The sequence below is a fragment of the Chaetodon trifascialis genome, chromosome 13 (assembly GCF_039877785.1).
Source record: "Chaetodon trifascialis isolate fChaTrf1 chromosome 13, fChaTrf1.hap1, whole genome shotgun sequence".
Lineage (NCBI taxonomy): Eukaryota > Metazoa > Chordata > Actinopteri > Chaetodontiformes > Chaetodontidae > Chaetodon > Chaetodon trifascialis.
Genome location: NC_092068.1, coordinates 21,064,739 through 21,091,288, shown reverse-complemented (window position 1 = coordinate 21,091,288; position 26,550 = coordinate 21,064,739). Strand labels below are relative to the sequence as shown.

The 26,550-nt window shown below is 41.4% G+C and overlaps 3 protein-coding genes across 3 annotated transcripts in view; 2 read left to right on the top strand and 1 right to left on the bottom strand.

Annotated features, from left to right (window-relative positions):
* The first annotated feature begins 4,705 nt into the window (after nt 1–4,705).
* Nucleotides 4,706–8,957, top strand: LOC139341760 (SLC35A4 upstream open reading frame protein-like). Its single transcript, XM_070978437.1, has 3 exons — nt 4,706–4,754; nt 5,839–5,937; nt 6,114–8,957. Exons 1-3 carry the CDS (start codon nt 4,740–4,742, stop codon nt 6,309–6,311), a joined length of 312 nt encoding a protein of 103 aa, XP_070834538.1. The 5' UTR covers nt 4,706–4,739; the 3' UTR covers nt 6,312–8,957.
* Nucleotides 8,843–12,481, bottom strand: cd74b (CD74 molecule, major histocompatibility complex, class II invariant chain b). The gene is made up of 8 exons (XM_070978436.1): nt 12,354–12,481; nt 12,174–12,259; nt 10,761–10,954; nt 10,503–10,579; nt 10,339–10,369; nt 10,012–10,224; nt 9,734–9,782; nt 8,843–9,479 (listed from the first exon to the last, which is right to left on the bottom strand). The coding sequence occupies exons 2-7, from the start codon at nt 12,245–12,247 to the stop codon at nt 9,754–9,756; spliced, it is 618 nt and encodes a 205-aa protein (XP_070834537.1). The 5' UTR covers nt 12,248–12,259; nt 12,354–12,481; the 3' UTR covers nt 8,843–9,479; nt 9,734–9,753.
* A 1,398-nt stretch (nt 12,482–13,879) lies between these two features.
* srbd1 (S1 RNA binding domain 1) overlaps nt 13,880–26,550 on the top strand; it is a 53,374-nt gene continuing 40,703 nt past the window's right edge. The window contains exons 1-14 of the mRNA XM_070977580.1: nt 13,880–13,972; nt 14,468–14,532; nt 14,751–15,153; nt 15,741–15,980; nt 16,549–16,715; nt 17,064–17,181; nt 17,316–17,454; nt 17,548–17,644; nt 17,820–18,006; nt 23,702–23,805; nt 24,557–24,664; nt 24,887–25,044; nt 26,068–26,158; nt 26,328–26,435. Of these exons, the coding sequence (XP_070833681.1) occupies nt 14,468–14,532; nt 14,751–15,153; nt 15,741–15,980; nt 16,549–16,715; nt 17,064–17,181; nt 17,316–17,454; nt 17,548–17,644; nt 17,820–18,006; nt 23,702–23,805; nt 24,557–24,664; nt 24,887–25,044; nt 26,068–26,158; nt 26,328–26,435 (1,985 nt within the window). The 5' untranslated portion in view covers nt 13,880–13,972. The remainder of the gene's footprint in view (nt 13,973–14,467; nt 14,533–14,750; nt 15,154–15,740; nt 15,981–16,548; nt 16,716–17,063; nt 17,182–17,315; nt 17,455–17,547; nt 17,645–17,819; nt 18,007–23,701; nt 23,806–24,556; nt 24,665–24,886; nt 25,045–26,067; nt 26,159–26,327; nt 26,436–26,550) is intronic.

The following is a 26,550-nucleotide window of genomic DNA, read 5'->3' as shown; positions in this document are numbered from 1 at the left end:
AACCTGATGTTTCTGCACAGGTGCAGATAAAGCTCAGGTTACACTAATATTATTAGTTTTATTTTGTTATTATTATTAGTTATATATTGGTAGAATTAGATTCCAGTTGTGGCTGCATGGGATTGTTCCAGACTTGTGCCATTGTACTCAAATTGAGGATTTCATTTGAGGATTTTTTTAAATTTTATCTTTATTTTTTTGGGAGGGGGTGATCAAGATCAAGCTTCATCCCAGTATTTAGTTTTCAGGGTGCTGTGCCATGTTTTAGTGCTGCAAAGGCAACTAGCTGGATGCTAAAAGTGAGTAAAGGTTTGTTTTGTTTGTTCTTCCTGTTATCTTAAAGGTCTGGAACAATCTGGGGGTTTTGGGTATTTTGGGTAGGACGGTGGCACAAGTGGTAACACTGTCGCCTCACAGCTAGAAGGTCCCCGGTTTGAATCCCGCTGTGGGCGCTGGTGGCGTGTCCACCATGTCCTCAGTGCCTGCTGCTTGAGGAAAAAGGGCCTTTCTGTGTGGAGTTTGCATGTTCTCCCCGTGTTCACCCGGGGTTTCCTCCTTAAATAACCCCTACTAAAAACATGCAAGAAGATCACCGCCTGACCAACGGTGACAAAAAAAGGATGGGTCCCCGGGCGCGGGCACCGGCATCGGCTGGCAGCTGGCAGCCCACCGCTCCTGGTCTGCCGCGGAGGAACGACGAATTTCACGAAGCATGGCGTGTGTGCAGTCTCCTCCCTGTAGCATGTGTGTGCAGTGATCAATAAAGTAAATCTTAATCTTAATCTTAATCTCTGTCACCATACATTGGAGGTAAATGTTGCCTAGCTTTACTCATTTGACAAAGACTCCAAATTTCAATTAACATAGTGCTGCTTCTCTAGTCTTTCAGGAGGCAGATAAATGTTTTGGTAGCACTGTGTTCCACCTCAGCGCTGAGTCATACAGACCAATGACGAAGCTCACATCTCAAACGATATAGGTCCTTCTACAAAGTTCTGTTCGCTCTCATTCAGTCGTGTTGTACACAGTCACATTTCTCCCTGCCAGCTGAGTCTACTGTATCAGTGGAGACGCTGGATGAATACTGAACACTGAGGTTAATGAGAGAACTCATTTGAACACGGGCCAACTCAACCCTCAAAAAGAGTGAGCCGCATAAAAAGGCTCTCAGGTTTTAAGCCATGGAGGAGCACGGCGCATTTTCTGGCTGACTTCAAAGCTGGTCTGATTGATGAAAAGTTTTCATTGCACTTTATTGAATCAGAGTGACCTCTGAACTGAATGCTTTGCACGAGTTACCTTCAACAGGTTCAACCAGCAATATGACAACACAGCACCAAGAATGCACTAGAAAAAGACATCGCAACACTTTCAACAGTCAACAAAGCATGTGTAGTGAAGCACGACGCGATAAGCACCATAATTTATACACGGGGATCATCTTATCTGCAACAACACTCCACAACAGCCAACACCACGCAGCGCCGCCAAGCTCAGCAGAGCGGAGCACAGTGCAGGGCCACGGGCATGGTTGGAGCTGCAGCACTCCTGAGGCAGGGAACGGGTTATGGAACCATAACTCAGTGCTCCTGACACAAGGGGCAACATGGCCGATTTGTTCACACACTCAGTGATGAAAACAATCAATAATATCTCCTACCAGGGCACAAGTTGCTTTTCACAGTGTGTCTCTTTTGCTGCGAGAGCTTCAAACTCAAAACTGATTTCCCAGAGGTTGACAAACAGCAGCTTACTGCATCAAGCCCAGGCAAGTGTATATTTCTGTGCATATCTTTGTATTTTATCACGCCGAAGACAACGTAACACAGAGTGAGGAGAGCTGCACACTTTAGAAGCTTTTAATGTTTTTTATTTGTAAGCTGGGACAACCTGCACGTCTCTCAGGCTTGTGACATCCAATATGAGGACATATAAACCAGAAATGATCGCTCAGCACACCTTCAGTGTTTTTAAGTTGTTATAGTCTATCTAACTACTATAGACGAAGCTGCTGAAGCTCACTAACTGAAACTAACTGAAACTAATATTGAACAGGTTGCTTCTTCTGGTTGCTTATATCTAGATAACAAAGCTTGTTTTCTCATGATAACAGGGTTGACTTATCTTGTTACCTTGATAAAATATAGTGGACTATAGCATACTGTTACATACTTAGATATTTGAATTGCACATAGTAAGATATTGATGATAAAATACCCTGTTTTGTGCTGTTGCACAGTAGAACAGATATATAACATTTGTGTGATTTTTTAAAATTATTTTTTGTCCTCTTGTCCTCTGACTTCTTGCACTCTGTCTTGTTGCTGCTGTAACGTGAATTTCCCCCATTGTGGAAAAATAAAGTCTATCTTATCTTATCTTATCTTATCTTATCTTATCTTATCTTATCTTATCTTATCTTATCTTATCTTATCTTATCTTATCTTATCTTAGGGCTAGGCTTACATACAGTCATCAGCTTAAAGCAGATGTGTTACTGTCCAGCAGACTGCGACGAAAAGGGGACCTGGAAAATAAACTACCCCCACAGGAGGGTGTTTGAATAGTGTAATTAAGTATGTACATCAATAAGTTTCGAGAAATCTGCCTTTTGTTTTCTCGCGAAAGCAAGATAAATTAACCAATTTTCACCAGAAAATGAGTTTTGCTATCTCGAGATAATGAAATAATTAACTTGTGATCACCGGAAAACAGCATTAAAAAAAACAACTGCAACCACGGCCGCACACTGATTACAAACCAAATTTTAAAGCTAGTCCTCAAAGCCTACTGCATAACAGATGAACAGCCTTTTATGTCCTGAAATTGATGTGCGCAGGGCTGTCTTTCCCCTTCCTTTGAATTATAATAGCTATATCTGCACAAACAACCCTTGCAATTACTGTTTGGAGTATTGATGTGAATCTTTGTCATTAAATAAGAGTGAAAATTCAGCTCGGCTTGTGAATAAAAGATGAAGTTTTAGTCATTTTAGTTCTTTAAGGTTTTGCTGTTCACTGAATATAAACAATTTTATGTTTATTTTACTGCTTTTTACACTGTTATCCTTCTTCTCAGTTTGCGCTGACAGTCCAAACATAAATCTGTCTGCCCCTGCTGGTTATGGTGTATGAACACACATTTCTCCAAAGCACATCACTGTGATGATTGCACCATCGGCTTCAATGACCTTTACAGTGGCATCCAAAGATTAGTCAGCCAAAAATGCCTCAGCCAAAATCAATAACCCCCTAAACCATCAACAGCTTTGTAGATCAGAGACACCTTACCTCCATCGCTCCCTCCAGCTCTTAAATGCCTGCTGTCCAGGAAAGTGTGTGAGCCGTGTTTCATCTCATGCAAAAGCAAATGCAAAAAGCTGTTTGGCTCCAGACCATTAAATACTTTGGTCCACATCAGGATGGTCCTGTGATAATCCTAAATAAGGAAAGGTTAATGGACTATCTGTCCAGCCAAGTGTGAGGATTAAATACTTCCAGGCCCTCTCGAGGAACAAAGTGCTGCAGAAGAAGTTCATTTATGTTTTGGCAAGACTAATCTTTTAAAATTAGTCTGAAGTAGAGAGAAGTTTACATGCAGTTTTCCCTTGCAGTATATGTCTGTCTCTCTCCTCCTATCTATCAGATGGCAATCACTCTCTTGCTGCTTCCCCTCTCTATCTTTCTCAGCCTCTTCCTGTGACTCCAAGTTCTGCCATTTGTTCTCACTTTCACAGTCTCTCTGCAAATCACACTTGTGACCCGTCGCCCAGGCTCTCGAAAGTGACCCGTTAATTTCAACTTGAAGGGCCCACAGTCTTTTCAATCCAACTCAGTCCATGCAATCGCTAAAATCGTGTAATGGTGTTTCTTTGGGAAAGTGCTCCTCTATTTAATCCTTCCAATCCTTCTTCAGGCTGTGAATGGTTGCAGTGATGTTTCAAAACAGTGCAAATTTACCATTTCTGATTAATGAGTATGACTCTTTGCGTCTGTGACACTCTTCTCTGTCTAATTGTTTACTCCAAGTCTCGCTCACTCTTTCCCCCGTCTCAAGCAGACTCTCTAGCACCAGAGGAAGCCTGAGTTAATTGGATTGATTCCTCTCAGCTTCCTCCCAATCAGCAAAGAGGTTTGTATGAACCACTATTGGACAATATGTAAATCTGAGGCATACACTGACAATTTAATGCAGCATATGGCTTATTCACTAATAAGAGGATAAAGTGCTTGATCTGAGACATTTTGCAATATGGTGGGAATATTGACAGTTTCAAAACATGTGGAGGTGGGTGGAAATACAGACAGTGTTGCAGAATTTGCTTTACAAAACACAATATAGAGACTATTGAACAGCATCAGACTGTCTAAGGTAACTCGTGTATTATATTTGAACTCGGAATTTGGTCTTAATGAGATCTAAGGATAATGTGAGCTGGTTTTTGTCTGTAGGAAAATGATTGTTCAATTATAACAAGCCTGAAAGAGTATTCACACATACAATATATCCTTATTTTTTATGAGCAAGCCAGTCTTTGAAAGTTTTTATTATTATTATTATTCTTAGTTTTATTCTTCCTTAATTAAAGTTATTAGGCTACAAAGTGTGGAGAAAATGTGAAAACAGGTGGTTCCGTGAAGTACCGGTTGAGGGCAGTCACGTCCATTTTCAACAAGGCCACAAGGAGAAGAAGAAGAGCGAGGAGGCGGAAGTATCAACACACTAAAACAAGTCAAACTATGGCAAATGACAAGGTCGGCGTCCTCAACTTTTTACGCTAACTTTACACCGTAGATACTTTGTGTTACTATTTTACTAGAACAACCTGCCTAACTTACAGCGTCATTCAGTAGTCATTCATTAGCGTTAGCTGCTAACGATATCTAATAAAGTATCATAAACCAGGCTATCGCGGTGGTTGTCTTAGCTTAGTGAAAGCTAATTTACGTGTCAATAAAGTTAGGTTAATTGTCTAGTTGCCATAAGCACCTACATGAATGTAATTACGCTATACATCGGCTGTGTTTTAAAGTGGTTTACAGTGCTGTGAACGCAAAAATATTAAGCTGTGAAAAGAAAAAAATGAACTGATGTGTGACTGCTAATTTAAGGCTAAATTGGCTGACACAAGCTGCTAGCTAACGTTAGCTAACTTAGAAAGAACTTGAAAAAAAAAGAGAGGAGACAACCGGTTTGCAAACGAGGGAATCATGGCCTATAAGCATAATTTATCTCTAACTGTAAAAGAACCCCATCTTTCTAAATCATGCTAACGTTAGTCAAACTTAGATGGCAGGAGTACAGTGTGTGCTAGCTGTTGCGGTGTTTGGTGAATTAGTTAACGCGACCTCTTAACCAAAGAGAATAGTCGATTTGGATGATAATAATAGTGTCTGTTGTCGCTATTATCATCGATTTGGATGATAATAATAATGTCTGTTGTCGCTAACACCTAATTGAATTACCAAGAGGATTAGATGGTATAACTCGCAGACTTTGTCTTATTAGTAAAATCAAGTTTATTCCTAGTAAGCGGAAGTTTCTATTAAAGTTAGCTTTGTTGTTGTTTGATGTTTTCCATTAATAAACGGGAAAATTAGGGCAACATAACTATTGAATACACTAGCTGATAAATGGTCCATATTGGCGAGCATTCTTATCTTTGATCGCCGAAGTTAAAATGATCTGTTAATGTAAATGATTTTTTCTTTACTTGTTCCGATGTGATTTAATACCCTCATCAATGTCTAGATTCGCTCTATGTTTTGGGAAACCTTGGTCCGGGACTCTAACCTGTTGCACGTTTGTCTCTGTGTGTATCCTTGCATGGGTCTGCAGAGTCCTCTAGGCCAGCTCAAGGACCTGGTGGAGCTTAAGGACCAGCTGGAAGACATCCAGAGACGGGTGGAGGATGAGATACAGGCTGGGGTTCCTCCGGTAAGGCTCACACTGGCACTAATATGTACATGCTCAGATTACACAGCCTGGATCATGCTCACCGGCCAGGCAGTTGTAGAAACATATGAAAATTGCACATCTGTAGATGCAGATATAAAGCCACTGGTCAGGCTACTAAGTACCAGGTCTAATCTCTCCTCTCCTTTCCTCCTTAGGGAGGTAGTCTGCTGGCGTCTCCTTTCCTGAAGGGCTTTCTGGCCGGGTACATTGTTGCAAGGCTACGCTCCTCAGCGTTAATGGGTGTCGCTGTAGGAACGTGCACAGGAATCTATGCAGCACAAAATTATGCCGTTCCCAACATTGAAAACACCGTCAAAGACTACATACGCAACCTGAGAGGAGGACAAAAATGAGATGAGAGGAAGAAAACTACCAGGAGGCAAGAATGGAGGGTGGAGGACATCTACAAGAGGAGGGTACCAATACAGCTGCACATGGGAACAGATTCAAAAGAAAGAAACCAAACAGTAGTTAGTTATTTTCACCTCCCACATGGGTGAGTAATAACAATTCTAAGGTAGAAAGCCAACTTAAGGGTATGGTTTTTTGGTATTCAGTTGAAGCATATCCATCTGATAGAGCAATAGTGCAATAGAGCAAATTAATATGCACATGGAAAGGATTTCAACTCATTTAATTTAAACACAGGACGCTTTCTAATATGGTCACTGATTGATCTTTAAACAAAGTGTGGCCTATAATAGAATCTTCATAGCTGCTATAATTGATTTCCGACCTCAACCCTGCGAGGTCCTCGAGGAGAAGTTCTAATTCAATATTGTCTGTGTTTATGGACCATATTTTCCCATGTTTTTGTGTCTAAGTGGCTAACAGGGACGGCAGTCTTTGAAATTCATCCAGTGTTGAGCGAGAGTGCTGCAATCTAATCCCTGTAGATGCCCCATCAGTGTACGCCTACTAAAAGTGTTTGTTTTTGCCACTGACAGGCTCAGAGGGCTGTTATTCTAAGTGTCTGACAACATTATGGAAAGGATCCCTACAAAGACAGACCTCTTTTTTAAGAGAAAGACCCTTTTTGTTTAACTGGAAACAGCCGCTGTATTGCTCTCACCAAAGCCACCACTCTCTTTTCCTGCTCAGACAAATTGAGAGTTTTAGAAATGTGTCACCGTTGTTGTTGTCTTCTGCCCTCTAGTGGTCAGAAATCAATCATAGCAGTCTTTACTTATTTACATTTATTTGCTCAGGGGGTGACAGAGCATGTAAAATAGTCTCATCTCACATCTCATGGTGCTCTTCAGTGTCAAACCTGTCTCAACCCATCATGGTTCTCGTTAGTTTTCACGCTTTTTGCAGGTGTTTGAGCAAAGTCTGCGTTGTGGTATGATGTGTCAACAAGCCCCCCTGAGATTCTAGGTCAATTTTTAACCTTGGTATAACCTTTTTATTTTTAAGTTACAGTCCTCATCTCTGTAGAGGGTCATAAAAAATAATGTCAGGTAGACTTTTCAGAGATGTCATTTGCTTTGTAATTGTAAAAATGACTCCATAAATGACACTCCATTAAGAAATAAGGAAAATGATTCCCTTAAATGAATGTGATATTTCTCTGTGTGTTGCACCTCTCACTAAAAGCAGTCATTCAGACTTCAGTCTGCTGGACAACAGTTAACGGACTCTCAAAGGAAAATGTATGCCAAAGTGGAATTTTGTGTAAAGATTTAGTTTTTAATTGCACTCGAGAGTTTTCACAAAACAGGGAAGTGTTTATTAAAGTATTTTATGTAAGATATATATTAAGAGTGCCTACTCTGGTCTGGACTTGATATCATCTCATGCCATGTGTGCAATAGCCTTTCCTGATGGGCTCTGGCTGCCTACTTCATATGCTGGAAACTAGTTCATCATTTGCACTTGTATGAATTGTAGGGATTTAAAACTGTTGTTTTGTTTTGCAGCCATCAATGATTTTGTTTTTTGTCCCGCAAATACCAAACCTGTCAAAGTTGTGTCAGCAGCATGTTTTGATGGATTGTAAGATGTTTGTCCTTTTTAAGGAAGAGAGATTTTAACTGGAAAATGCTAATATTATGTCCATAAACAGTGTCGTTGCTGCAGGATGCCAGTCTGACACCTGAAGCAGACAGAAACACCTGGCAGACATGCGTTAGGACTTTAATTTAAAATGTTCTGGGCAGTATTTCACCTAAAAATGTACTTTTTTTGTTAGCTAACGATTGAAACCCAAAAATTCGGTTTCTAGCCTGTTCGCTATTGTGCAACAGTGCTGCACAAAATTACTGAAATATATAGTCATATATTCCACTGCAAGTTTCTACCAGATTAAAACTACAGCTCCTCTAAAACTATCCTGTTTGATACATGTAAACGCTACAGTACACAGATTTGAGAAGGAAAAACCTTGTTTCTCAAACTTTTTCAGCACATTTTAAGAAATGTTAAACTCCACTAAGATTGTTTTTAAGATACGACATCATCGCTGCCGTTGAAAAGCCATAAAGAAGAAGCATATCTGAGCTCAGATTGAGGTTGTGCTCACTGTAGTTTTTCTGTGACTGGATGGTGCGTTAGAAAACGACATGGACTGTACGTTTGGTAACCGGAACCCAGAAACAACTTGTGCCTATTGACAATCATTGTGTTGCTGTCTTTGTACTGCATGCTCTTACTTTCTTAATTTCCTGTTATGCTTTTGCATGTTTTTTCTTGTTTTTAAGTAATACCTCTCTTTTAAGGCCTGATATTCTGTGGAATATAAAATATGGCGGGTCAAATGATGGTTTATCTCACCGGCTAATGTGTCTCGTCGTCATGGGTTTTCACTCCTGCACATCAGTGTAGCAGTGTCCAGCTTAACAGTCTGAAATCCTGTTGTGTTATTGTAAAGGAAAATGACCGAAACTGTCTTTTAAGAAGTTTATTTGGGTAGTTCAAATAAATGGTGGAAACACAGTTCACAGTTGTGTCATTATTATTGGTTTATCAAATGTGTGCCAGTATTTCTTTAATCACTTTCATCCCCTCAGTCTTAGCCAAACATCCAGGTGACCACACTGTTTGTCAGAATGTGTTTTTGTAAAGGGGCAGTGGGCTGATGGTTTTCATTGCCAATACTTAACTTTTCATAAATATATATTAAATATATGAATATTTAATCTTTACCATCTGCCCACACTCCACTGAACTGCCCCTTGGCCCATGCTGATATTTTCAATTCACTGTGCAAACTTCCAACATACAAAATAGTTTCTTTTTAACAAACTCAGCTGCTACTAATAAAATAAAACAAGTTTACAACACAAATCATTAACCTTTACTACCCATTAAAAAAAGAAAAAAAGAAAATTTGAGTTGCAATAAGGCCAAAAAATGATAGCAAGCAGATAAATGGTTTTAATTTGATAATTTCTCAGCAGTTTATGAAACCCCATTAGCTTAACAAGCACCACAGATATGATGGGCATTATAAGTTTGCAAAGTTGTGGCAAAGTTATGATTTGGACTCCACCGTTGCTGGTCTCTGGAAGAGATTTCATCAGCTTCAATTTCCCAGAAAAAAAGACAAAATCTATTTAATTCAAAGTTTTAACAACACCAAATAATTTCCATTTAAAAACTTCCCTTTCCAATAATGTGTAAATATTCAAAGTCTGACAAAATGCACATCTTCAGAGTTAAACTGCATTAAAATACATTACAGAGGCACAAATCACATCCTACATACAGCGCTGCTCGGATATTTATATACGACTATGTCCATAGTGAATCAGAGGAACACCAAATATGTACTCACCACAGTATCAGGCATTAATATCAGGCAGCGAAAACGTTGCTCATGCTGCCTACAAACACAGAAACATGGCTGTCAACCACATTGTAGCTTAAATTCTAAAATAATTAAATTTAACAACATAAATGACTTTTTAATTCTGCATCAAAGTACAATCAGTGATGGACAATAACGAAATGTCATATGTCAGATGCTTTAAATAAACTTAAGTGCAGTATTTAGTTTCTAATTGTCAAAAATCTATTCTCAGTCTGACTCTGTGACCAGTTATCCCGTCTCACCTGCGACAACAGCTTGACTGCAACTGGCTGAGTTCTTGTTCACAGAGCCAGGGACCGTCATCCCGTTGGCTGGGTTCACGCACCAGCAGAGGTCCCCGTAGCACTGCTTGGCCTGGTAGAGGCCGCGCTCGTCACAGCTGGGGCGGAAACCTGGCACCTGCACAGCCTTCAAACCTGCGGCCTCCAGCTGGCAGTTAGTAACCTGCCCAATGTCTGGGAGAGGAGAAGAGAGGCGTTAAATCACCTGTCTGACAGAAAATTGGAGAAGAGCCATGACTGATTGTAGGAAACATGACTGATGAATATACATATATATGTAGAACATACCTGGTTTTTCTGGGACTCCAGTGGAAGCCTCCTGCAAGACGATCAGTGACACAAAACAGAGAACTGAGAAAAATCTGTATCAGCATATTTACAGGCTGATGCTGAATAAAAATCTGTATCAAAAAGATTAGATTATGTAAAAAAACTTTTTGAAACTATTTTACCTCGTCCACTGAGTCGTCCATCAGCGCAGGAAGGGCCTTCATGGGCACGTGCATCCTCACAGGAACAGCATCTACAACTAGACAGAGTGACGGTGTGCATGAGAGGTGTGAGGATAAATATTTTTCCTTTCATCCATCCTCCAGATGCAACGTTTGGAAAGTCCAATCAGATCAGAAAAAGGAGCCGTTACATCCCCAGCACTGCTTTGTCATCATCAGTGCAAGACATTCGGCTGGTGTCAGTGTATCTGTTCTTACCTGAGCTGAACTTGGCCCCCTGACCAGATCTTCCCCTCGTCAGCTCAGTCTTCAGGTTGTCGTTCTGCTCCTCCAGGGATCTGATGTCGCTCCTCTGGCTGAGGAGGAAGTAGGCGATCATGGCCTGACCCGCAATCAGGACACAGGCCAACAGGGTCAAACCTGCCACCTTATAGGCCCGGGAGGAGCGGCCGCTGCAGGGCAAGAGGAGGAACACCTTTCATTTTAGGGGAGTTGTTGGACATATATATATGTTAAAATGGAGTCAGGGTGAAAATGAGAAAATAAAGACTGACTACAGGGACTAACTCCTGTGAGGAAGGTGAAGAGAGAGGTAGATGTGAAGGCGAGGGAGCAGAAGAGAAAACAAAGTATGAGGAACTTCACTGAGGATGAAGCTTGGTTGAGAGAAAATTCCCTGAAACAGAAATTCAGCCCTGGTACATACTACACCCAACACGTCCCCAACACGCCCCCACCCACTGAGCGATGGAATCACCTGTTGCCAAGCAGACACTTGCGTGAAAGCGCAGGATTTTTTGTGTCGGCGCTTTTTTAAATGCGCAATTCAAAACCTCCTTTGGAAAATCACATTAACGGTGTGTTCTCTCAGTAAACCTCAGCTAACAGGTGTGTCCATTCTGTAATGACTTGACGCTAAAATCTTTAAATAGTTTTTTTTTTTAATTAAAATGGTATTTACTGACGAAAACAAAACACATTAAAAAATATGCATGAGGACATCCCATCCCAAGGTCTGTACCCTTGTTTTCGCAAATGTTACTTCCTTATCCACACCTCTGTGCATACTTTGCATGAGTGTTGACAATTTTTGACTTCCGCTGAGTGTTTCGATTGATTTTTCTTGCTTTTCACACAGCCATTTGTTTACATTCAGTTACTTTACTGTTCAGTAAGATCGAACAAGTGTCTGCTAATTGATTTTAATGGCAATGAACGGAAATCAGTGGCTGATTGGAAGGTAGAAAATATGCATTGAAAGCACTGTGGTTCACAAAAAGGTTGCCTGAAAATTAAAATATATACAGTTTGTCAGGATTGGAATAATGAAGCGAAAACAGACTGACTATACGCCCCCCTCACGTGAGTACATCCCAGAAAGATACCAGAGGTGCCCATTGAGGATGCTTGTGAACAGGGTGCAGAATGTTGTGCTGCACTCCTGCAGTTTGTCCTAAATGAGATAAATTATGAATAATGGCTCATATGGTTTGGTCCCACCAACACAACACACACACAAGAATTTGAGAGAATTTAGATGATTTCTCAGTTGCTAACACCCACATCAGGGACCTTATTTACAGAGAATAGCTGACTTTGTGGGACTAGCTTTTTGGTCCTGGTCATGGGACCCCATAAAGATAGAAAAACAAGTGGAAACACAGTCCTTACTTCTGTGCCGATGGCACATTGATGGCTGCCTGACTTCCAATGAGCGGCTGGCTTTGGGTCTCGGGGTCCGACATCTTCACACAAACCTGTAAACACACACCCATACATGAGTGTTTAAATACAGAAAGTATGATGCTACTCACAAGACAACCCCTACACACACACATACACATTACATACCTTATTTCAGGTCAGGTTTCAAGCTGTTTCACAAATCTCAGTGACAGACTTCAGTGAAGTTTTTACCTTTAAAGCTGGCGAGAGACTGAAGGAACTGAAAGCGACAGGCTGGAAAAACCCCCAGACACTCAACCTGAACAACCAAATTCTGCTCTGAGTGCGTTTCTTTCAAACTGAATTTCTGATTGGTTCCTTCTGTTGACGCGTCATCTGTTACCAGGGGCAGAGTACAACGATGTTTAGCGATCATGAGACAGTTGTTTGAGAGCTTTGTGGCGACTATATATCTGCATGTTGTTAAAATCTGTGATTAATGGAATTTTTGATGACAGATGATGACACAGCAATGAATAGGAAACAAATTAAATTTGTAAGCATTCAAAGAGATAACTGAAGCCAAACTGGATAAATGTACCATGGGTTATAAATTTAGCATAGTACATTATAGATAATTGATGTATTACTATTATTAGTATTTGTATTTTAACATTAGTGATATTGTCTTTTAATTTCAAGTACTGCCATTATCTTTGGGTTGGAATTTTATTACATCTGTAGTGAGATTTCTGCACTGTAGGTTCCTGTTTATGGCCTTAATACTTAAATCACAATATCTTTATGACACAATTCTCTTCCTAACCTGTGACCCAGTTTTAGGTCACATATGCCCCAGCAAACCTCAGATTTAGATAGTTATCAAATTGTTATGATGTCCCATTATCATGTCTTTTCCATGGAGGAAGTGCCCAAAGGATTACACAGAAATAAGGATAGACTTCTGAATATCTACTCTAAGTGTGTATGTGTACATATTTGTAAATTCTGTGTCCATGCTGACCTCGTAAGTTTGTTAGATTTACTAAATTAATTCAGTGAGCAACATTTCTTTAATCAAAGATGATAAAAATTTGGCAGAAACTGCTCCACAATCACAGGAAATTTGACCTAGACTGGTCCAAACATCTGATGGATACTGTCCTGCTTCTCACTGCATGGACAAACATAACAAAGTAGGCAATCACGTAAGTACTGAGCAAACACAAGTGTTCAGATTTTTATTTGTTTTGTCTTTGACTTCAGGGGAAGAAGAAGTTACATCAAATGGAGATACAATAGAAATTTGACGTTTGAAAAGTGATAGCTTATTAAAGGAAGTGAAAGCTCGGTGGGGGCCACAGGGGAATGCAGTGATGTAATTGAAAGATTACAGTAAGTCAAAAACAGTTTCCTTATAATCAGGGTCAAACACAAAGATACAGTGATTGGTTCTAAGTTTCCCTGCCATCTTGTTTGAGTTTATTTTCAGGTGGAAAAGAGGGATATGAGCAGGAGAGGCTGATTTTAAAATCACAATTTTCGTAATCTTGGTGAAACCAAAGTGTGAGACTTTTTTTTAATTGCCAATCGACTGCAATACCCTCCAATCCAGTCGGTGGCGATAAGGAGCGCTCTAGCTTAATTCAACCAAAGAGGAAGACGATACAGCCAAGTTTTTCCCCTTTAAGACTTTTGCCTTGTTGTCATTGGTTGACCCTGGACTGTTGCAGGAAGCACGCATTCACACCTCATCAGCTACGATTTCCAACGGAATACCGCAAACAATTTGAGCATTTTCAAAGGTATGAAAGTACAGCAGGTTGTTAATCTTAATGCCACGCGGGGACAAAGTATTATAAATTAATATGCCGCGCTGTCGCTACATTTAGCCAGCCACATTTGCTAGCGTCAGCGTGAAGCGCCAAATTTGAAATAGCAGCTAGCTAGGTAGCCCAAAGTTGTTCGTGATAGCTAGCAAACTTTTAGAAGCTCGTGTCTGCTTCAGCAAATTAAACATTGGTTCTAAAGTTAGCACAAATTAAATGTACTTGCTCTCTGTTTAATTGAATTTGCTGGGTAACGACACTCTGTATAGCGTTTGCTAGCTAACCTGTGGGTTACCTGTAACTAACTAACGTTACACTTCTACCAACGATAACATCTTACGTTTCTGACGACAGTTTATCATTATGTACTATTATCACCACCTTTATTGCGTCAGTTATCTAAATGATGTGATTTGAATGGTACGGATTTGGTGTCACGCTAGCTAGCTACCTAAACACCTTGTCTTACAGATGATGCGAAAACCCCGAGCAACAACTGCCAAAGCTGTAGATTACAGAGACATGGACTCCGACCTGTGAGTGATTTTTCATTCATTCATTCATTCATTCATTCATTCATTCATTCATTCGTTTTCTGTACTGGTTTTACTCATATTGTTAGACTGTACAAATAACAATGTCTAATCCATTAGAGAGGCTAACCTTTATTTACACTACTTTAGCAGAAAGAGCTATTTTCTCTTCTTTAAAAGGAATTAGCTGATTTTCCATTTTGTTCATTCTTTGCCATCAGGTCATTTGCCCAAACAGTCAGTAGTGACGAGAATAGTGAGGAATGGAGACCACCAGAACCAAAACCAAAAGCCCCCAGCAAGACTGCCAGAGACCCTGCAGCCGGGGAGCAGAAGGCACCTGCTAAGAGAACTGCTAAACCAAAGGAGCCAAAAGCACCCAAACAGCCTAAAGCTCCCAAAGTGCTTAAAGATCCAAAACCACGGGCGCTGCGCAAACCTGCAGCAGAGCGAAAATCGCTGGCAGCTAAAGTTCTGAAGGATTCTGGTCCACGTGGGTTAGCTGGAACAAAGAGGAAAAAAAAATATGAGGACCAGACGGATATGGATGGAGAAAACCAGACAGATTGTCCAGAGGACGAGATGGCCAAAGAAAGTGGGACAAGTGTCAGAATGAAGGAGGAGGTAACAATTATAACCAGCAATTGTTGTTATAATTTACTGCTAGTTCAGCCATAAACTAGCAGTAGATTATATTGAACTGTGCCCCCCAAAATTGCTGCATGTAGAGCAGTCAGTTGAATAAATCTGGTTATTTTTTGCTGAGTTGTCTTTCTCTTTGTAACATTTTATATAAAGAAATTAAAGCTATGGCTGCACGGTGGCGCAGCAGGTAGTGTGCGTGCCTCACAGCAAGAAGGTTGCCGGTTCGATCCCCAGGCGGGGATGTTCTTCCCGTGCATGCGATTGGTGACTCTAAAATTGCCCCTAGGTGTGAGTGTGAGTGTGAATGGTTGTCTGTGTATATGTTGCCCTGCGATCGGCTGGCGACCGGTCCAGGGTGTACCTTGTCTCTCGCCCGTTGACAGCTGGCATAGGCTCCAGCCCCCCCTGCAACCCCGAAAGGGATAGGTGGTATAGAAGATGGATGGATGGATGGAAATTCAAGCTCTGTTTTGTTTATGGCTGATGTTACACAAGTACATATCGCATCACTAATCTCTAATCTTTTTCAATGCTTTTTTCCCTCCTTTCTTTATGTTTTCTCATAGAGGCTGTCATTTATCGTGCCAGAAGCCCATCAGACAGACAGATGGGCAGGCGAGGGGTCTTCATTGGCTGGTCATACAGCAAAGAAAGAGAAAGTGGAAGAGGAGGATTTCACATTTGATGAGCCCTGTCAAAAGAAACAGAAGACCAGCGGTGCCTGCCTGGGACAAACAACTGCTTTAGCATCTTCAAAAGCACAAAGTCTGACAAATGAACTCAATATGAACTGGGACTTGATAGAGGTATTGTTGGTTATGATGCTGTTTTTTATGTGAGGGAAGTGGGAACTGTTTTTTTCATTATGGGAAATCATTATGTTGTTGCTGAAATGTGTGGGCAGTGTGAAGGTGACCACCAGCCCAAACACTGAACTGCAAGTTGTTCTTTCATCATTTCTTAAAGCACTCTGCCTCAAGCAGCTATTTATTCATAGAGTTGGACACCTACAGTGAGTGTGTGCACATTGGTAGTTACTTATAGCTTACAATACATACAAAATTATTAAACAGTAAAATGACCTGCCACCAACAGTGAAGGCGATGGAGAACATACATTTTCTTCACAGTCCTGCATATTATTTTCCTTCCTCCAACATTATGCACAACACTGTTTTGCTAATGTAAGAGAAAATTAGTTGCTGTTTCTTATTCACACTCTCATATCTAAAGACTCTCTTTGCTGCACATTATATGTAACGAAATATACTGGCTGCACGTACAAACATTTTTTTTGTCTGTTGTAAAGTTAATAATTGGTAGTTCTATATGCAATGACTCTACTTTCTTACTTACATTTGTCCTTCGCCCTCAGCTGCTGTCCATCCTGTCATGTGTGGAGCGATGGGTGTGTGCGAATATCATTTTGCTGCTTCGTGAGGAGAACACGGTGCCGTTCATGGTGCGATACCGCAAAGAAATGATTAACCACATGGACGCCGATGCCGTCAGAGACGTCCAGCTGGTGTATGAAGAGTTATGGTAGGCAAATTAAACGTCTCAAATCAAGCCAGAAAAAGAAAGTAATGCCTTATGCCTTAACCCTATCACTCACTCATACCCTCACCAGCACTCATTAAATGAATGCAGTGGCTCATGCAGAAAGAGTTTCTTATGTACAACTGTAGCCATAAAATGTTTTCTCCTGTGAGCTGAGCAGGGTTTGGTTCATTATTCATGATTTGATAATGACCACTAGATGGTGCTAGTGGCCAAGCTTTGAGACCTGAAATGGCCTCAATTGGGGAGTGATTGTTTTATGTGTAAATGGGTATCGCTTTATCTTATGTGTGTGTGTGTGTGTGTGTGTGTGTGTGTGTGTTTCTTCAGCTCTCTAGCTAAGAAAACCCAGTCTGTGATTCAGACCCTGAAGAAGGACGGGGTTTTGACAACTGAACTGGAACAAAACCTGAGGAGCTGTCGATCAGCTGATGAGCTGGATCATGTGGTCAGAATCACATTTTTATATTCAAGTAATAACTATCATTAAGATGTGAATTAATGTTATGTTGTAAAATTTGTGTCCGCACTTTCGTCCACATGTCGATCATCTCAGTCCGGCACTTTTGTCTTTGTCTGTAGTATACTCCCTATAAGAAAGGCAGTAAGCTAACAAAGGCTCGGCGGGCCAAAGCGCTGGGCCTTGAGGTGGCCACCTCTACACTGATGGATGCACCGCACACTCTGGATTTAAGGGCGTGGATAAAACCTGGTACTGAAGGTGAGACATAAACACACACACTAGAGCTCATTAAAAGTCCACAAGACTCTCTTTTAAAATACAGAATGCATGTGTGTTAATGTTTTTTGTCAGGTCTGTCATCGCTGGAAGAAGTGGCTACAGGTGTGGAGCATATCCTGGCTGATATGATCGCCAAAGACCCTGAGACACTCACCTATGTGAAAACATTGTGAGGACATGTCCACACGCACATAGCATTTCATATTTTTTGTGATGTTTGATTTTTGAATTTCACATAGTGTGTGTTTCTTAGATATTGGGACAGGAGTATATTTTACTCATTACACTGATAACAACAGTGTCCTTCTCCTCTTTCCCTCTGCGTTTTTCTCTTGCTGCATCAGGTGTGAGAACAGCTTTGTGACAATCCAGTCGTCTGTGTCCAAGGCAGCACTAAAGGAAAAAGAGCAGGATAAATCTCTCCAAGGCGCCAAAAAACCAGGGGCCCAGCAAAGCAAAAGCAAGGACATTGACAAGTTCCATCTCTACTTTGACTTCACCTGCAATATCAAGAGCATCCAGTCCCATCAGGTAGTGAGACAGACCAGTTTTCAGTCTCATAGCATAAATAATGGCCATTGCCACTATTTAGAGGGCAGGGCAGTCGGTGGCCGATATACAGTACCAATATCGTTTTGTTTTTTTCTTGTTTTTGCATTTTCTGATAAAATACTTTTAAATAATTACAACGAGTGAGACACAATTGCTGAACTTAAATGAACATTTGTTTGACACTACTGTTATTGTCTGCATTGTCTCTGTCTGCCAATTATCTCAATCTCAAGCAATTTGTGGACCAATGAGAGGACAGATTTTTGTGGACCTACTGGGTCCATTGATGCCTCCTGCAAGGCTGTACGACAAATGGTTCATGGGTTATGAAAGGGTTGGGGATTAATTATAGGGGACAAGGCTTGTGCTAGATTTTTGTGGACCTACTGAGTCGAATGATGCTTCCCACAAGTGTCTAGGCTGGCTCATACGTTATGAAAGGGGATGTGCCAAAAATGTTGTGTGTGCACATGACGTCCATGCTAAATTTCAGCCTCCTATGGTGAAAATCTGGGTGGGGAAATTTTAGTAGACTGACTGACAAACCGACAAATCGAGCTACACAGCTGCTGGTTGCATCTAAAAAGTGACACTTTCATTTCATTTTACTATGCTGACACTCCACTTTTTACCTCCTTCTGGCTTTGCTCCTTCAAAATTAAAGCACAACCTTTTATAATGTAACTAAGGGGAAAGTGACAAAGATTAAGAAAATACATATGAAATGAATAAACAACAGATTACTCTTATGCTGGACCATACAAGCAGTCATTTAAAGCCAGATCGTGTGTTTATAGTTGCCTGATACTCTGTCTTGCACACACACACACACACACACACATACAAATGCACACCATCTGTTTGTGTTTGTGTCATTTCTGTCTGCCTCATGCGTGCCGCTTCTGAATGCTAGCCACGTCAGTCGCAGTTAGCCCTGTCTGTGCCTCCATTTTTACCCCTCCTGTGCCCTGCTCTGCTTCCTCTGCACCCCCTCTGTCCCTCTAGTGACTAGTGGGTTACTCAGAGTTGGTCCCGGGCCTCATGTGTCACCACAGCTCCCATCACCCGCTGCCTCTCTGCCACACCACACTCTCTGGCAACCGTGCTCTGCCCTACAGTCATGCAATCACGTACACACACACACGCCTGCGCACACACTTGCTCACACACCAGCACACCCTGCAAGTCCCCTCATTCTCTCCTCTTAACATATGTGACATGTCCCCTGCCGACATGCCATTGGATTAGGAAGCTTTGATTGACAGGCGCTCTCCTGTAGTGACAGCTACTGCTGCTGGGCCCACAGGCGGACAGAGGGCTGGGGCAAGGGAGTGGGGGTGGTAAAGGTAGGGAGAGAGTGAACAGATGAGCGACGCTGAGGTGCGTCCGTCACTTATCTCTCTTGCCTTGCTTGATCTGCCTCTCTCCCTCTTTCTCTGACTAAACCTCAGCCCTCTGTTCCACCCCACCCCTCCCCGCTCCCCCTCTCCAGTGTATGAGAGGCCTTTAATTCGATGACTCGCCTTTGTCATGGAGCGTTAATCCACAGGCTGCTGTGACCCTGCTAGCTGTCAGACTCCGGCTAAAATGAACCTTTTCTAGCCGTCAAGTTGTCGGGAAGGGGAAGCAGGTGGGAGATGTGTTTTGACAGGAGGCATGTGTGCGAACACACACTTTCCCATTTTCTTTATCACATTTTATTAAGCCCCAGCTCTGGCGGTTTGTTAAAGGAAAAGGACGGGGCATTGTATGACGAGAGCGACAGGGACATATTAGAGTTGGTCCAGTGAACATGCAAGTTCACCTCTAGATGGGAAATAACGCCCTGTGGAGGCAGACAAAATGAAGTAAAAATGATATTACATTCTTAATACTGGTAGTTTACAAAAGATACGATACAGGAAATAAAGTTCGAGTTGAGGTATTGGCAAGTTTTAATTGAATAGACGAACAAAGGCAAATATATTATGTAAAGCCAGTACTAAGACTTAAGAAGGATGAACATTCAGTGTTCATTGTCTGCTTCAAATTCACTTTGGGATTAAAAAGTGTGGGGCTGTGACAAATTCCTATTTTTAATTAATCTGTTAATTATTTTCTTGATTAATTAATCGTTTGTCTTTAAAATGCTTTCGATTATGTCATCAGATCAACCATCCAAACACCAAAGACCTTAATTTTACAATGACATAAGGCAAAGAAAAGCTGCAAATTCTCAAAATTTCAAAGCTGGAACCTGTGAGTCTTTGACATTTGTGCTTTTCAAAATGAAACGATTAATCGATTAGTGAATTAGTTGCAGATCAAGTAACTGATTAATCACCTAATCATTTCAGCCCTAAAAAAGTATTTTTTCTATCATGGAGAGTTATGGATTTATGTAAGAGTTTTATAGATACATCTAAAGTTGGTGTATAGATAGCTGTTGTATTCAGTATGTCCTAAAGCATGAAGCCATTTGACATATCGAGTTTAGATGCGTAGCTCTGATTTAATTCCGTCAGATTTGATTTGCTGCCTTCTTCTAAGGGTACGCATTTACCTTATAGCTATTAGCAGCCGGTACGCTCTTGAGTATGCCAGGGCGGATTTGTTGACTGTGCAGTGGGGTATTTTTAATGCGATTTGCGTTGTTATCAAACGGTAGTTTAACGCTCCAGTCTGGGGCTCGCCTGCAGAGGAGCTTCTGTAAATGCAGCTGTTTCATCAATTAAACACTCCTTGTTGATGGACAGGTGGTGAAAAACAAGTTTATTCCTACTGTCACACATGCGAACACTCCTCATGTCCCACACATGCGGAGGGTTTGTGGGTCCTCAAAGGATGTGGTATCTTGGTATTACTTCTTGTGGTATATGAGTGCAGTACAGAATTGATTTGTCTTTAATGTAAAACTAATTATCCAAAGAATCTGGAACAACACACAGTAGCTCTATTTTTCAGTGACGTCTTGTCCATTTTAAGAATAAAGCTGTTAAAACTGTTAATAATATTAAACATTTACAGCTGAGATAATTACATGAAACATTTGATAGAGCCAAGTTTTAAGCTGAAGTGCTGTAAGTGCCAGCTGAAATGCTTTTCCTCTCTCTCCGTCTCCGTCCTGATCTAGAGTTTGTTGTTGCACAAGCGGCAGTCAGACTGCATGCCGTGTTGTGTTTGTTTTTGGACAGGAGAAGAGAGAGTAAGAAGGACAGAAGGAGTCGTGAGTTCTCCCCGAGTAGTGTTTGCGTAGAAGATCAGTGTATCGCGCTGGACCGTGCTCCCTTCTGGTGACTGATCCTCATTGATATTTAGAGAGTCAATATTTATCTGAAATCGTACTGTCTAAAGAGTAATACTCACTTTATGTAGTTTACATTCCATATGCTTTACAGTTATAATTTCATTGTTTATTAGGAACACTGTATGCAGCTGTGTTCAACTGTTTTTACATGTGCTGCTCTGAAACAGTACATTGTGTGCCATGTGTGTCAGGCAGGTCAAAAAGTGTGCAAGTCTGCTGTGTCACTTTGTGTGTATCTGTTTGTTTCTCCTTGATACGTCGGATGGATGGATGTGTTGATGATAGTATTCCTCTAACGAAAGGGTGAGAGGGAGATGGAGACAGATGGAGAGAGGACAGCTGCTGGCTGGCTGCCCTCCCTTGGGGGCTGGCGGAAGGATGAAGGGGTATCGAGGAAAGACATTCTGTCTGGTCTTGTCAGAGTTTGGCCAGTACTTGGCTTTGTGTCACTTGTGGCCCATCTAACACACAAACGCATGCTTCTCACTGTGTCTCACATCACCCTTCCTCTCAGATCACCCTCCGTCTCCCACCAGTGACCCAACCCAGGCAGAAACAAAGGCAGACAGACGCTAGGCTGTTTATCATCAGCGAGGACAGTGGCCAGCTACAGAGGGAAACACAGCAAGGACACAGATCGTGTCACTGCTCCAGACAGACACATCTTTTAAACTTTGCTGGTGCATAGTTGCGTTCACCACATGTAGGGTTTTGAGTTTTTTTTGTCAGTTAAATTACAGGATGCGATGCAGCAGAGGTTTCTGTTAGGGTTAGTGGATTTGCAGCAGTGCTTATCTATGTAGTCTTAAAATGTATGTTCATGATGGAGGCAACAGATGGAAGGATAAGCTTTGGCAATAAAACCTGCATATTTTATTTGTTTCTTAAGAAAAACAAACATGATTTAAATGATGTGTTATGCATGAGTTGTGTATAGACAGTCACATTTTTCTGTGTAGCTTCTATTGTTTTCTGTTCTTTCGGGTATTATGACCATCAATAGATCATTGTTTGGTATGAGACTTAAAAAGTGCCATTTTTCTTGAATTCTTGAAAACAGTCAACATTGGTTTATCAGTCATTTCTTATTTTTAGTTGATGTCATATTGAGTTTTTAAACTATTGTTCATCCTCACGTTCAACAAGCAGACAGCTTGCTACGTGTAGGAAATGAAGGAGTCAGCCTGTGGTGCTCGACATGTTTGTGTCATTCTTCATTACACAAAATGATCTTAAAAAGATCAAATGTTGACCCCAGAACAAGGCGGCTTTGTGTTGTAAGAATTCAGAAAGAAGTATTTGCCTCCCTCCTCCGACAGCATGTTTAACTTCAGTGCTTTGATGGAGATTGTTTGAGAAATCTCATCAGTCAGTGCGGCAGCCCAGGGCAGAAACATGCCAGCGGAGGACAAATCTAACTTTTAATCATAATTCAAGCAAGCTCACTGCATTAATTCTTGCCTCTGCTATGCCATTAGCTGTGTTTTCTGTTTTTATTTGTGTGTGCGTCGCATATGGTTGCGGCACGTCTGAGGGTGCTGCTGAGTGGTAATGGTTGTGGCACCACGTGTGTGGGTGTGGGTGGGGGGTAGGCCTCGCGGTCTCGGCGCTGATGGTGGCGTAGTGGTGGCATTTGTCAGCTCGCTTCTTCCGCTTGGTTTCCAGATTGACGTCTTGTTTCTCGGCCCTGTTCTGTGGCGGGCTAAAGGTTCCCTACTGAAAAGGTCAGACACTTACTACTGTTTGCTTAACAGCATGTAACAGTTCCTCTGAGGGGGGACCAGCACACAACAGGCCCGGCCACAGGACACACTCCTAGGCTCATCACTTTTACACGTGTGTGCGGAGAGTGAAAAGATTTTGTTTTTGTGCTTTTGAGGTTTTTTTTTTTTACATATGTGTTTTATATACAGAAACCTTGTCTCACCCAAACTAAGCCCTATTTGCGCAAGTGATGTTTTTAGTAAAAAATATTTGCTTTGTTTTCCCACAGCTTTAATGTGCTGCCAAATAGAAACCAGACATTCTAAAAATGTAGATTTTAGATTCAGATTTTTATGCTCGGGGGTTTTGTAAATGTCTAAATGACCAGGAGCTTTGTAGTTTTAATTCAAGTGAAAGTCCAGCAACGCAACTGCAGCTGCAAAGAAATAAAATGAAGCTTCACAATTGCATAAGCAAACTTATCACACTGCAAACTTAACCATAGATATAAAGGATAGAAAAATCACTTGGTTAGTAATTAGCACCAACCGCTACAGAGGAAAATACTGTGTGAATCTGTTTATGCTTTTATTGTGTCATCTGTATATTGTATTGTGCTTAAGACGGGCTGTGTGTGCGTGTTTTGTATCGTGCGCTTGTATGCACGTGTGTGTGTGTGCACAGATCCTGGCTATTAACCGAGGGGAGAGTCTGAAGATTTTGACAGTGAAGGTGAACATTCCTGACAGAGTGAAGTGTGATTTCACCAGGTGGTGCATCAACAACAGGTCAGAAGCACAATACATAAACACACACACATGCATGTGCGAACACTCACACAGACACACACACACATGCATATTTATTAGATATTTGGTATTAAAGGATTAACAGTGAATTGGAAGCTGATTGGAGCAGAAAAACTGAACATTAAATTGCTTTCAAGACAAATGTGAAGGCTCCTCACTCTTGTACAATCTGTTCCATGGTCAAGGATTCTGTGAAGACTTTACCTTGAGAAATGAATGAGTTGAGCAGAAACCCAAGGAATTTGTAATGATTTTTTTATTTTTTTTTCACAAAGTACAGCTTATTCAAACAAAAAAAAGAAGATTTTCTGGTTCCCGTTAATTTGTACTGCTGCATTTGCCTGCACTTAAACATATTTATTGGAATTTTGGATCAGAGAAACATTCAATAACATATCGAAAGCATTTGTAAAGCGGAACACAAAAGAAATGAGTCAACTTATCTTGTTAAGATAAAGGCTGCAGGAAGAAAATTGCACTTTATATTTATTCATGAGGCTGTCTTATTTGACAACAGCAAATGTGCAACAAAACACTCCTGCTAGATGAAAGTACATCTTTGGAATAAGTGATTTCTTGCACAGATTGGGTGTTTTTAATGTCTCAGATGTGCAGAGTCAGCTTGCAGACTGAGGGAAGCCATATTTACTTACTATACTACTTACTATAGATTGTGTTTATTAGTAGAGATGACCCATAGACCCCCACCCCACGCACTATTTTAATGCAGGTGGAGGCCAAGGACGTTTGCAAGAGAGGAGCTTCGTGCAATCATCAAGAATGCAGTGGAGGACTCTTATAAAAGGCTCATTCTGCCCTTTCTCACCAGGAGTTACAGGTATTTTAAGTGTGACTTGACTTTTTTCATTCACACTGGATCCTTGCTCGCTCTTTTTCTTTCCCCATCCCTCCCCCTTCTCTTTTTTCTCTTTATTTCTTTTTGCCCTCACCATTCGACTGACCTCAACTTCTCTCTCCACTCTTTTTGTTCCCCCACCCCTTCTGCCCATCTTTCCCTCTTCCCCTCTCTCTGCCCCTCTTGTGCGTTCGCTCTCTTTAGGACTAAGCTGACAAGTACAGCCGAGAAGGAGTCGATCGCCATGTTTGTGCGGAACCTCCGGCAGCGGCTGTTGGTGTGTCCAGTCAGAGGCTGTGTCATCATGGGGGTGGACCCTGGCTTTAGACATGGCTGTAAGCTGGCAGTTCTCTCCCCCACTAGTAAGTGACTACATAGTGTACTGGACTCATGTGTACGCAGACAGTATTCACTTCATCCCATCTTTTCGCCTGACAGCTGTTATCTTATTTGTTTACACACTACACTGCAATTTTAAGTTTGCCTTGATAATTTCACTTTTTCTACCTTTTTTGATGATTTCTGTTGTATATATTTCTTCTTTCATATGGTCTTTTAATAATAAAGTTCTTCTTATTATTATTTAGTAGGCACATTTATATTATATCCCTTTGCTCCTGACTTTTGCAGCCATATTACTTAGTTTTTAAGGATAATGGCGTTATATACAGTAGCATCTTTCTAGTCTTACCACCCACCCAAAGCACTTAACTACACAAGTCAGCATTCAACCATTCACACACACACATTCATACACTGGTGGCAGAGGCTATTGTGCAAGGTGTCACCTGCTCATCAGCAACAATAACCATACACAAACACACTCACACACTGATGGCATAGCCTACAGCATTGGGAGTAATTTTGGGTTCAGTATCTTGCCCAGGGACACTTTGACATGTAGATGACTTGTGTGAGTCCGGCAATCGAACCGCCGACCCTCTGATTAGCGGATGGCTGCTCTGCCTCCTGAACCACAGCTGCCCAGCTTAAGTACCCCTGCAAATTTGTGCCATTTTATTTGATTTTTGTCTGACTGAGACACACACACATGCTCTATTGATGATGATTCAGACCTAGCACAGATATATTGAAGACTCATGCTTCTCTTCATTATGTTGCACGGACTGCTTGATTAAGCAGGAATGAAGCCAAATACTCTGTCCGAGAGGATTCCATGTAGCACCGCTAGACCTGATTTTACCACCAAAGGTGTGTGTATGTGCATGTGTTTAAGGCATGGCTGCATCATCAGGCAGCATGCAGTGGAGAGACATTAGCTGATAGCATGAAGTTTAGTCTGTTGAGCCCCCTCTCGTCATAATGTTTCATCAGCAACACTGTGTTTTCTCTCCCTCTGTTTGTCTTCATCTCCCTGCTCTCAGGTCAGATTCTCCATACTGATATTTTGTACCTGCATAATTCAGACAGACACAGAGAAGCAGAAAAACTGCGCCACCTTATGATCAAATACAGGTACTACTGCTTTGTGTTTAAGTCTGTATACTTTGTCATCCTGTCTGCCTTCTGATGCATCGCTGAGTTATAAACAGGGAAAGTGAATTGTGAATTGCGCCTCATTTTTAAACCTTTTTGGTCGCTTCCCTAATCCTCATTGTCCTTCTCTTCCTCTTGTCCACACTAGCTGTACCAGGGTTGTCATTGGCAACGGGACTGCATGTCGTGAGACTGAATCCTTCTTCGCTGACCTCATCTCGAGGCGCTATTGTCACCCCCTGGACGTGTCTTACTGGTAAGGCCTTTCATCCAGTGCATACTAGAACAGGCTCCAGTAATCCGTGACCCTGAATAGAAATAAGTGGGTGTTGAAAATGGCTGGATGGATGGATGAACCCTACTGTCCAGAG